This window comes from Globicephala melas, chromosome 9 (genome assembly GCF_963455315.2).
Source record: "Globicephala melas chromosome 9, mGloMel1.2, whole genome shotgun sequence".
Taxonomy (NCBI): domain Eukaryota; kingdom Metazoa; phylum Chordata; class Mammalia; order Artiodactyla; family Delphinidae; genus Globicephala; species Globicephala melas.
The window spans coordinates 95,806,448-95,818,500 of NC_083322.1; the positions used below are offsets into that span (position 1 = coordinate 95,806,448).

The following is a 12,053-nucleotide window of genomic DNA, read 5'->3' on the forward strand; positions in this document are numbered from 1 at the left end:
TTTCGTGCCCAGAGGACCCGCCAGGGCAGGGTTTTTACCCATGGTGCAGGGAGCTATGCCCAAAGCACGTGCTTTTTAAAATGACAAGTGAAAGGCCCTCTCACTGACCTCCCTCTGCCCATCCTGCCGGCCCTGCTCTGGGTTTCGGAGTCCTGGCACACCTCAGGGTTCAGAATCTGCAGTGGGGGGGATGGGGGGTGGGGGGAGGCGGTGGCGGGTGCCCGGAGGGAGGCCTGGCCTGGAAAGCCTCCTCGGATTACAGCTGATAGGTGAGTGGAGCCCTAGATACTGCGGCGGCGGGGACAGACTCCACTCGCGGGCTCTGTCCTAGATTCTCTGTGCCCTGCTCTCGGATCCTCCGAGGTGCTCCCCGTGCAGCCCTCCCTCCTGCCTGCACACCTGAGAGCCCCTGCCGGGTATCGGCCACGGGGCCGACAAGCTGGCATCGAGGGCCTCCTGGCCCATCTGAAGGTGCCTGCAACCAGATGCCGAGGCTGGAGGAGGAGGCCTGTTCTGTCCCAGTGGACAGGACTGAGCTGGCCCGAAGCGGCAGCTGTCTCGTCAGAAGTCACTTGGACCCCCCTGGGTGGGCGCGTTTGGTGTATCAGATTGTCTTGAAGCCTGTATTTCTGTGCTGAGTAAGCTCGAGGCGTAAGGTACAGACAGGCAGCAGGGCCTGGGGACCAGGCGTGGAGGTGAGGCTGCCCATCTCCACAGGAGGGTGCCTCTGAGGTACCAGCAGGGCTGCCCAGGGTCTGCCTGGGAGCGAGGTGGGCCAAGAGGTCTGCGGGAGGGACAGCAGAGCACAGGCAGGCCCCAGAAGCCCTCGCCCGGCGGGGCCTGAGTGTGTGCGGCCACGAGGGCAGATGTCCGGAGGGCCAGGCGACCATGCAGCGGTGTGGTCATGTGGCCACGTGGTCAGACAGCCGCGGGGCCGGGCTGCCATGCGGCTCTGTGGTCAGGTGATCAGACAGGCCAGCAGCCACATGGCCAGCGCTCACTCAGCCACACAGGCCGAGGGTGAGTGTTCCCGAGGGAGGCCCAGCAGGCTTTTGTGTCCCCTGCTGTAGGGGTGCCATGGGCAGCCAGGTGACACGTCCCTCCATGCTGGGGCTAAGCTGCAGAGGGAAGGCCTGGTGGGGACCACCTGGCTGTGCCGACCCTGGGCCCTCGCTCCCTCCCGCCCTCTCCTCAGTCTGCGACCATCTGGGAGCCTCCGTACCTGGCATCCCTCTGTCCCCCTGGTCTCTGCTGGGCTCTTGCTGTTCGGGGCTCCTCGCAGAGTCTCTCCGGGCCCCCGTTGTCATCGCCCGCTCTGTCCTCTGCATCTCAGCAGCCACCGCTCTTCTGCTCCTGACGTCGGTGTCTGACATCCACGCTGGCCTGTGTGACACCTACATGCTGTCTACACAAATCAGCGTGAGGGCCCACAGGAGCAGCGGGGGCTGGCCTTGGGCACCGCGTGTTCTAATCAACGTGCACGAAGAACGGATGGGTGGAGGGAGAGATTGGACAGGGCAGCAGGCCTTGGTCCTGTGGCTCTTCCCACATAGATCCGCTCTCCCAGCCTCATCTTCAGAGGCCACTAGGGTGATGGGAGAGGTTGGGGGCGTGGGGACTCAGGGGTCTGTCCAGGGCCTCAGGGGAACCAGAGGTTGGGGTGGGGATAGCTGGCAGAGCTTGACCTGCAGCGGCACGGAGGGGCCCCACCTGGGCGTGCCGTCCACCGAGACGGGCTCGGGAACGTCTGGCCTAAGGTTTCTGCAGCCTGGCCAGCCCGGGGCCCACATGGTGGAGAAGGGACCTGCCGTGAGGTGAGGGGTCAGCAGGGTCCCAGCATAGAGCACGCGGATGCACTTGAAGCAGTTTGTCCTGTTTTCCTTTTATTTGCAGTTTCCCGAGACAGAACAAAATAATAATTTTGTACACTTACAAGGCTCAGAAAGAAAAGACAATGAAACTCAGCAAAAAGAGAGAAGAGGAAAGGCCGGCCAGCACCGCAGGCAGCCGACCCTCTGCAGGGCGGGCTGGCCGACGCTGCCACACCACGGACATCTAGCTAGAAGAGCGGGTGTGGCTTGCTCATGAGGGGTCATGCAAAAGAACTATCCCCCAGAAAAAAAACCCCAAATTATCCCAGACAGGCAGCTCCGTGGAGAGAAGGGGTAGAGGAGGGGAGGAGGCCCAAGGAGGCGAGGTTGGCCGGGCCACACGCTGTCCACGGCGGGCCCTGCCGCTGCCCGAGGCCCAGGGAGCCTGGCAGGTGTTTACTCCGCGTCCGTGGGTGGGGACAGCTGTCCTGAGCACAGCCGCGGACGGGCAGGCGAGCGTCCACTCTGAGTGTCTGTCGATGGACAGTCCCCTTGGAGACCAGCATCCTGTGTCCTGTTCCCCACTCCAGGCCCCTCCCTTGGCTTGATTGGGGGGGAAGATAAAGAAAATCCGTGTTGAAAACAACATGAGTGGAAGAGGGCAGGTACTGGGGCAGGGGGTCCTGCACCTCTGCGATCACGGCCCCTGCACCCCCCCAACCACAGCCCAGCGGGCCAGCTCAGACCCGCTCACACACCCAGACGACGGCCCTTGACTCTCTCTGCCGCCCCCTGGCCACGTGGCCCATCCCGGAGGCTCGCCACAGTGCCCGCCAGCACGCAGGGGGACCCCAGGTGAGCCCAGCCCGCCTTCTCCCAACCCCGGGGGTCCCTGTCACACGCAGCCCCGTGCGGCCCTCCGCTCCCTGCTGCCCTGGGCCCAGACTCCGAAAGCGCAGTTTCCTTCAGCAAACACCTGCCTGGACTCTGCCTCGGCCTGGGAGCCAAAGGCACCCACCCGCCTCTGACCCCTCTCTCCTTCCTGCCCCACACCCACACGGGGGGAGGGGGGAGGGGGCAAAGAGGGAGAGGTGCCTGAACAGAAGGGAGGCCAGCCCCGGGGTCCCCTGCACACTGGGCCGCAGCCAGCAGCATCCTCTCGGCATGTCTCTTGCCAGGCATGAGGTCTGAAAGTAAGGGGTGACCCCCCTACACCCCCTGCCCGACCCAGTGCACCTCCCTGGCCCCAACGGGGCCAGAGCTGGAGCCCTGGGCCCGCCGGGCCTTCTCCGAGGGCTCCGCATCCTCCCAGAGGGGCTGGCCCAGCCTCTGCACTGCTCACCCATGCCAGGGACACCGGGAGCTCGCACCTGCGCCTCCCCGGGGAGGACAGGAGGGAAGGGAAGCAGGAGGGAGGACAGCCATGCTCAGCCCCCCCAGCCCCTCCCCAGACGACACCTGACACTCCTGACAAGGAGCCATGCGCGGCAGGGAGGATGCAGACGCGTGGGGGTGGGCGCCACCTAGCAAACACCGTTCCTTGGGTGGCAGGCCCCTGCGGACAAGTTCACTGCCCCGGCCGGTCCCCGGAGGAGGCCAGGAGCAGACGGACACGTGGAGCTTAGGCGGGGAGCGGCCAGAAGGTTCGAAGCCCCACAAACGCCAGGGCTTTTTACAGCTTTTTCCCTTGTTTCGTTTTTTTTCCATTTCATCCGACATCAATTTTGTGTGTGCGGTTGTCGTCTTGTTTTTAAAAAGAAATCACATCTGGTCTTGGTTTTCTGCAGACACAGGCACCAGGGGAGGAACGAGGCAGACACAAACATGCGACAGGCAGGCCGTGCGCCCGAGGGCAGCTGGGCTCCAAACACCGAGTCTGTCCCGTGAAACCAGCCGCGGCAGCTCTGAAACGGGGCGGACCGAGGGCGGGCAGGTCAGCGTCCGGCGGCCGCTCTCCGTCTGACACGGGTTTGGCGTCTGCAAGGTGGGCGCCTGCGAGGCCGCCCGGCGAGGAGCCTGGAGGCCCTGACCCGGCGCCCCTGCCCCCCTAACACCACGCTGGCCTCCCCACCGCTCTCCGCAGCCCCGCCCGGGCGGCGCTCTCCTCCCCCCAGGGCGCTCACCTTCACTGCAGCGGGGCCACGGGCGCCCCCGAGCAGTGGAAGTGCACGTTCTGCCACTTGCCGTCTCGGCGGTGCCACACGCGGGTCTCCTCGGACTGGCTGGTGCGGGGCCGGCCCTGCCCGTCGATGTACTGCGTGAGGCGGATGTAGGCGATGCACGCGGCGTCCTCGCCGATGACGTGCACGTGCGGGTTCAGGATCGTCGTGTGGATCGGCTTGCTGTTCTTGGCGAGTACTGTGGGCGGGGCAGGGGCTTGGCACCGCGCCGCCGGCCCAGCCCCCTACGAGCGCCGGCCCGGCCACCCCTCCCCCTCCGGCGGGACGAGGACGGGACAGGGCTTCCCTGCGCGCCCGGCTGGGGGCCCGCGGGCTCCCCGGGGGTGCCGCCCTCTTCCTGCCGCCGCCCCGCACTCACAGTTCTCGAAGTAGAATCTGTGGAAGTCCATCCCTTCAACCAGGTTGCCCAGGGCTTCGGGCTCAAACGAGGTCAGGCCTGGGTCGCAGATTTTCCTGGGGGGCAGACCCAGGTGAGGAGGGGCCCCTCAGAACCCGCCCCATCCGTCCACCCCCCTCCCACCCCGCAGCCCCAGGATGGGCCCAGGAGCCCTGACTCACGCATAGGCCTCAAAGTCACCGTTGTTGACGGCCTCGATGAGCTGCTCCGTGATCTTGATGATCTCCTGCTTCCGCGCTGTGGGGGACAGCCGCCCAGTGACCCGTGAGCCACCCCCCTGCAGCCCCGGGGGGGGGTCCCGCGCAGAGCACCCCCCGCCCCCTCCCCCTCCCCCTCCAGGAGGGACCCCGAGGCTGCCCGGCTTAGACTGCTCCCTTCAGGGACACCAACGGGGTCCCCATTTCCAAGTCCAACAAGCCTCTGTCTTATTTGTCTTAAATACAACATCCCTGAACGACGGAAATACTCCATCCAGAGTACAAAAGGTCTGGAAGAGGCAGGAAGGGGAAGCCAAGCCTGCCACGCCCCAGTCCTTCCGGCTGTATCCCCTGGGCCCTCCGCAGCTGCAACACTGTGACCAGCCTTCCCAGCTCCTGCCCGCCCCCCACCACGGACATTGCTCTCATAGGCCTTCTTGGGGAGGCAGCTGTCTACTAAGGTCGGGCTCACGAAGCAGGCAGGGGATTGAAGACTGCAGGGCCAGGCCTCAGCGCAAAGGCCAGGGAGCCGGGCCCAGGGGAAGGCAGAGTGCGGGCCTCACTGCCTTCTCTCCCTGGAAGGCCGCAGGCTGCCGCCTGGCCTTCCACCTCCTCCAGCCTCCACCTGTCTGCGGTCCTGGGACCCCAGGCCAGTCCTCTGGCATCACCTTTCCATCCTGCACCCTCCACCTGAGGCCCTGCGCCAGCAGCTTTCTCCAGGTTCCTGCCCACTTGACCTCTGGTCCTGGACAGACCCAGTCCCCCGGGTGCGCGCCTGGGAGCTCCTTTATCTCTTTAACTACCATTTATTTTCAGGCAAAACATTTTAAACACATGGAAGAAGCAGAAAGAATAATATAGCCCACAGCCTGCTGATTCAAACCTGAACCATTTTCCTATTTGCTTTAGATTTCTTTTCAAGAAACAAAACCTTCCAGATAAAGATGCAGATGCCTGTGTTCCCCTGAATCTTGTTGTTCGCTCACTCTCCCCAGAGAAGTACCGTCCTGAGGTGCTTAACCACTTCTGTGCAGATACAGAAACACCCAAAGGCACACAAGAAATAACACACGAGTGTGCACACAGGCACAGACGCATCCACACGTGGTGATCTCTTAAAGCAGTGATAACATGCCAGTGATAAAACTCAGACCCAAGAAGGCCACCGAAAGCACGACCCCAGGAGCTCTGTCCCCCCGTTCCCTCCCCGGTCACGGCCACACCAGTTACGCATGTCTGCGCACTCCCAGCATGGGTACTGGTGTCCCCCCTGCTTCCAGCAGCACATCGGGACCACAGACTCTCTGCACGGCCACTCCTGTGGGATGGGCATCCCCACTCAACCAGGCCTAGTGATGGGCATCTGTAGGTCTCCAGTCTTCAGCTGGCAGAGCAGCCGGGACCAGGACACACGTGAGTTGATCTGCAGGCTACATTCCCAGAGCGCGGGTTGCCAGCTCCAAAAAGGTGCAGTTAGCATTTTGAAGCATGTGCCCACGGCCCTCCCATCAGCACCTTCGGCTGTCTGGGCGCTCACTTTCCCAGGCACCCAGCTAGGAAGCGGACAGAGTCCATGGTAGAAGATGCTGCCTGCTGCGTGCGAGCCCAGGCGTGCCCGTGTCTGAGCTGGGAGCCTGGGTCGTGTCGCACCAGCTCTGGACAGTGGCTTCAGGGTGAGCTCCATGACACCCAAGGGTGTCATGGTTGAGCGCATGCATGAGCATATGTGTATGTGTGTGTGCACCTTCGTGCACACGTGCGCAGGTGAGAGAGTGGGCATGTGGGCATGCGTGTGTGTGTTTGCTGTGTGTGTGTGTGTGTGTGTGTGCACACCAACCCGCAAGCACGCGTGGGCTTCCGCTATATAAAAGAGATGCTCTCTCTGGACCCGGCGGCGCTTCTGCCGCCGAACTCCATGTCTGGACTACAGCAGGGTTTGGGCTTAAGGCTGTCTCTGCAGAACCCGAGCCCCACCTTGTCTGGTCAGCCCTGGAAGCTGGCCTCCAGGAGGCGGGCTGTGGGCCCAGCTGTCCTGATGCCCCACGTCCACCTGCAGAGCTCGGTCCCAACACAGCACGTGCAGGCCGGCCTCTGTCCTCACCCTCTGGGTATTCCACACCTCCACCCACACACCGCGCCCTCCCTCGCCCATCCCATCACACTTCGTCTCCCCTCTCAGGGCTTCCCCCGCAGCCTGCCCACCTCTCCACCTTCTGCCTGGGCGTTTCGCAATTCTGGGCAACCCTCTCTCCTCTGGGACCTCATCCACCCCCATCCCCAGTTCACCTGTCACCTCTGCGGAGGTGGCCTCGAGCTTCAGGCTCTGATCTCCCCCCAGTGCAGCCTAGCTCCCCCACCAGACCCCGCCCAGAGGGGGGGCAACACCCAGCCCCTGCCACTTCCGTCCCTGCCCAGGGTGGTCTGTCACCCGGGACCTCGCCGCCTCCCGCCTGTGGCACCAGGTCCAGCCGCTGCTCAGGAGCCCCCACCTCCCACCTGCGATTTACTCTGTCAGCTCCAGGCCATCCTGCTGATCTCGCCAAGGGGACATCTACGCACCCCGACACCCCGACACTTGTCAACCCCCCTTCTTCACAAACGTCGTGAGCCGCCCCCGCCCCATGTGAGCCCTTAGCCAACAGCCTTGCAGCTGGAATTGAGTGACCTTTTCTGTTTTGTTTCCCGTGCACTCTGATTTTACAGTCACCCTACTGCACTGTGGCGAGCTGAATCTTCCACTTAATGAAGTAATATTGAGCATTTTTAAACAAAGCGTAATTAAAAATGGAGTCAGTGTAAAGAGAAAGAATTAAGTAAATAGAAACCTAGGGTCGCAGCACACATTGCAAAGTCTGAAGTTTAGGAAACAGCCACCATGTCCATTCTGCAGATGGGAAAGCTGAGGCCACATGAGCCCAGTCACAGCCCAGGAGTGGGCTGGACGCTCCTGACCCTCGGAGGGGCTGCCACCCACGTCTAACCCCACGCTGCGGAGCAATCCTTCCTCCCCCCCAGTGGCATGCTGCGCGAAGGGACTCCTGGGGGCGGGGGTGAGGCTTGTTATTGAGGACAAGCCCCCCCCACCAGACAACTCCGGGGACGGAGCTGAGGTCTGGCTTGAAGTGCAGCCCCCATGTCCCCTCCGGCTCTCCTGGGGTGAGCTAACAGGCCAGGGAGGCCCGGCCACCGGCAAAGGGTCCGGGGGTACCCCAGTGACCCCAGGCTGACCCCAAGGCCTGTCCCTCGGCAGCTGCAGGGGTGCCAGGATGCCCCCAGCCACCCCAGGGAGGCAGCTGCACAGGATCAGCCTGGATTGTGCGTAATCCCTGATCGTGGAGAACACGGCCCCGGCCAGTGGGCACCGACCCCATTTCCACACTGAGACAGCTGGCGAGGACGTTCCCGGGAAAGGAGGGTACCCACAACCCAGCCCAGGGACGGCCCTCTGCAGCCCGGGCCTCGGTGCCGTGAGGGGCCGAACCCTGGTCCCAGAGCTGGAGAGGGGGCACCCCGGCTCTGGCACTCAGCCCACTGAGCGCCATAACTCACCCCACAACGGCCCCTCAGAAGTCCCTTCTCCGGGCCGGCCCCACCCACGTTCCTTCACCCGAGGACCCTCACACAGGCCTATGGAGCTGGGATGCTGGGAACTCCGGGTGAGAGGAGGGTGCACATCCCAGCACGAGACCCCTCTCCCTGAGGGAGACTGATGGGGCCCCCCCGCCCTCGGTGCCCCCGGTGCCCCCGGTGCCCCTGGTGCCCCCCAGGGCTTTGCATCTTCCCCTCCCCTGCACCCTGCAGGCCCGGCCACCCTCCATCCAGTGCTGGTCACAGCACCTTCTGTGGCCACACCCCCCGGAGTCAAGCTCAGGACAGACCCCTAAAGGGGCAAGCCAGTGCCGTGGGCCCCCCAGGTCAGCCTGGGGTGCTCAGCACCCGTGGCATGCCCTGTCCTCAGAGGTCCCCACCTGGCCCGCGCACGTTCCTAGGGCGGGTCGCAGCCCTGGGCCGAGGTCACGCTGCAGGTGGCCCCCTTGGGCACAACCCTCCGCATCTCCTCCCCTCATCGTTCTCATCTGTGAAAGGAGGGGCCGCAAGGATCCCAGAGATGGGGACGTGGTGGCCTCTAGACTCGGATAGGACGCCGCACAAATGGGGACGGGGATCGGCCCCCTCCCACAGGCTCCGCTGTGCGCCCGCCTGCAAGACCCCGTCCCTCACCTCGGACGCTCGCCTCCACGCCCCTCAGGCAAGCCCGGATTCAGGCCACAGTATTCAGGCCTCCGTGCCTGCCCGGCTGCTCCCAGGGCCTCCCTCCCCCCTCCCTCCTCTCGGCCAGGCCCCTGGGGCTGGCCCACAGCAGGTGGGCGGGGGTCAGCACCCTCCCGGCCCGGCACTCACCCAGCCTCTCCCCCGCCATGCCCGGCCCCCGGCCCCGCAGCCTCTCCTCTGAGAGCCCGGTGTCTCCCCGGAGGTGGGGATGGCTGCCGCCCTGGGGTGTCATCCATCCCTGTAAGTGATACTGGCAGGCGGGCGGCAGACGGGCTGCGGCGGCTCCTCCCTCCCTGGGGAGGTGGCCCAGCCCAGCGCCCGCCCGGCCGGGCCCCCACCCCTAGCATCACCGGCGGGGGCGTAACCCCAGGCACCACCCGGCCGGCGCTGTCCCATCCTCGCTGCGGAAGAAACCCGCAGACTGCAGACCCTGGGAGCGTGTGGCTCTAGATCACGGGAAACTGCTTCCTGGTTCTCTTCGCACACGTGCATGTCTTTAGCCAAACGGCGGCTCCGTGTGGAATTCCCTGCACCCCACGTCCCCCTACCCCCAAGCCGGCCCCTTCCCAGAGCCAGGGGGCGGCGCACCGCAGCCAGGGGTCTCCACACCCCTGTGAGCCCCCAGGAGCAGCCAGCAGGGCCACTCAAGGTGCTACTTACACAGGGTGGGTGGGGAGCCTGGGAGAGCCGGAGGAGGGCAGGGTGGGGGGCCCTGGGCTTCTGGGGTCCCCGAACCCCTCCTCACCGTGTTCAGGATGTCAGAGATCCTGAGGGCTGGGGCGGAACAGACGAGACGTGAACACGAGAAACACGAGGCAGGCGGGAAACACACAGAAGACAAAACCTATGAGCTGGTGAGCCAAAGCCAGAGAGTGGGGGGATGGGGGGGTCACGAGGGGACATGGGGGACGGAGGGGGACAGAGGGGGGACATGGGGGATGGAGGGGGACAGAGGGGGGACAGGGGGGATGGAGGGGGACAGAGGGGGGACATAGGGGATGGAGGGGGACAGAGGGGTGGAGAAGGGACGTGGCAGTGGAGCGTGACAGAGAGGGGTGTGGGGCACAGGGGGAAGCTTCAGGAACGTTCAGCCAGCTGCACCTGTCTGACCAGGTCGGTGGGGGCACGTGGAAAGCTGCTGCGGGCAGAGGGTCCCCTCCATTGAAGGGCAGCCTGGCCCAGGAAGGGACAGAGGAGACAGCCCAGTGCAGGACAGGCCCTCGGTCAGCGCCCGACAGGTGAGGAAGGGGTGAGTGAGTGAAGGATGAGCAGAACGTCTGGCCTCTCTGTGGAGAACCCAGTTCTGCAGGGAGGCCGGGCCCTTTCTTCTCCCCTTAAACCCCCAGGCCTGTGGTTGAGAGGATTTCTATAACAGCGCTTTGTGCCTGGGCTCCCCAAGGCTCCCCGGGGCCCACACGGAGTCAGCGTGACTGGCAAGGGCACGGCCCAGGGCCCGAGGGGCAGGGCACATGGGTGGGCGGCCTCAGAGGGGCCCTGCCGGCTGCCCTGGGCCTGGGAGACCCTCTGAGGGAGAGGCCTGGGGCCCCGGACAGCAGTGCGGGGAGCAGTGTGGGAGGTGAGGGTCGGGGAACCGGGCTGGGGGGTAGTTAGCGCGTGTGCCCCCCGACGGCCAGCCAGGCCACACAGTTAGCCAGGCCTCGGCAGCCCGGCCTGGGAGCAGCTGAGGCCGTGCACGGCAGGACGCAGGAGCCGCTGGGCAGCAGAAGCAGCAGGCCTGGGGCACTACTTACATGGGGTGGGCGGGGGGCCCTCGGCTTCCGGGGTCCCCGAGCCCCTCCTCACGGAGCTCAGGATGTCACAGATTCTGGGGGCTGGGTGGACAGGAGGCAGACATATGAGGAGGCTGCCGGGCGAGGCTGGGGGAGAGGAAGCAGGGCCCCTGCTCTCTGCCGCCCTGGGGCCTGTCTCAGCATCAAGGAGCCCTGGCCCTGACACCCGAGCAGAACGGTGGACCGGGCGGCCCCCCAGGCCAGTGGGGAAGGCCCGCACGGCGGGGGGCTTGAGGGGCAGAGGCCCTGGGGAGCCTCAGAGGGGGGCTGTCGGGGGCAGGCTGGTGCCCAAGCTCGGCCGGCCCTTGGATCTCAAGTGCCCCCTCAGAGGAGCTGCAGGCCCTTCAGGGAGACCCCCACAGCAGCAGGGGCCCGGCTACTTACATGGGGTGGGCAGGGGGCTTATGGGAGCCGGAGGCGGGCAGGGCGGGGGGCCCTCGCCTTCTAGGGTCCCCGAGCCCCTCCTCACGGAGCTCAAGATGTCAGGGACCCTGGGGGCTGAGCGGACAGACGAGATGTGAACACGCAGGTGAGGACACGCAGGAGAGGAGGGGGAGTGCAGGAGAAGGAGAGGGGCTAAGCTGGAGAACCACGCGGTGGGGTCCAGGGCTCCTGGAGCGCCATCACCCCCACGCGCCCAGGGCTGTGCGATCACAGCAGGTATGTGAGGCAGACACAGGACCACGTGCAGGGCTGGACACGGGGCCTTCGAAGGCCGGCCTCCAGGTGGGAAGGTTGTGTGCCAAGGCCAGCAGAGGCCAGGCCTGGGCCCACCGAGGCTTCTCCGCATCTGACGGATGACACAGCTGAGGTGAGAGGCCCCCGGGGCCCCTGTGCCTGCCCTGCCCTGCCCCGCGAGGTCCCTCGGGCATCTGCCCACCCTCCCCCAGCCAGACAAGGGGTTGGGACGAGGCTGGCCAGGCTGGCCCGCTCCCCTGTGCTCCTGCAGGCTCGGGCTGCCTCAGGCCCCCAGCCTGCTGAGGCAGGGACAGAACCACAGGACAGGGCCTGGGAGAGGTCTGCAGACCTCCATGCTCCATGCTGATGGTTCGGGGCCTGCAGTCTGGAGAAAACACGTGAACGCCCACCCTCCCTGCGTCCAGAGGCCAAAGCCTTATGCTCGCTTCCACTCTGGGGCAGGGAGGGTACTCAGGACAGGGTCACTGCATCCCCCCTAAACTGGCTGAGTGGCCACTGTCCAGCCCAGGGGCAGCCCTGAGGGCACCCAGCGCTCAACTACAAGCGCGTGGCCAAGAGGGTCAGGCGGGCCCTCCACGTGGGGACGGGCGGCCTGGCCTGAGTGGAGGGGGGACCAGATCCCCTCCCTGGGGGCAGCTGAGGAAGCCGAGGGTGGAAGAGGGGGCCCTGGGTGAGCACACGGTGCCCGGCACCCTGGGGCCCTTGTG

General features: G+C 65.4%; 1 protein-coding gene across 5 annotated transcripts in view; it reads right to left on the minus strand.

Annotated features, from left to right (window-relative positions):
* Positions 1 to 1,862: 1,862 nt before the first annotated feature.
* The window catches only part of CAMK2B (calcium/calmodulin dependent protein kinase II beta), a 94,637-nt gene continuing 84,446 nt past the window's right edge, over positions 1,863 to 12,053 (minus strand). For 4 of the 5 annotated variants that reach the window (XM_060304872.1, XM_060304869.1, XM_060304870.1 and 1 more), the window contains 4 exons: positions 4,550 to 4,625; positions 4,350 to 4,444; positions 3,935 to 4,169; positions 1,863 to 3,715 (listed from right to left, as the gene is read on the minus strand). In XM_060304872.1, coding sequence (XP_060160855.1) covers positions 3,937 to 4,169; positions 4,350 to 4,444; positions 4,550 to 4,625 — 404 coding nt within the window. In that variant the 3' untranslated portion in view covers positions 1,863 to 3,715; positions 3,935 to 3,936. The remainder of the gene's footprint in view (positions 3,716 to 3,934; positions 4,170 to 4,349; positions 4,445 to 4,549; positions 4,626 to 12,053) is intronic. The other variant, XM_060304868.1, reaches the window with a different exon arrangement.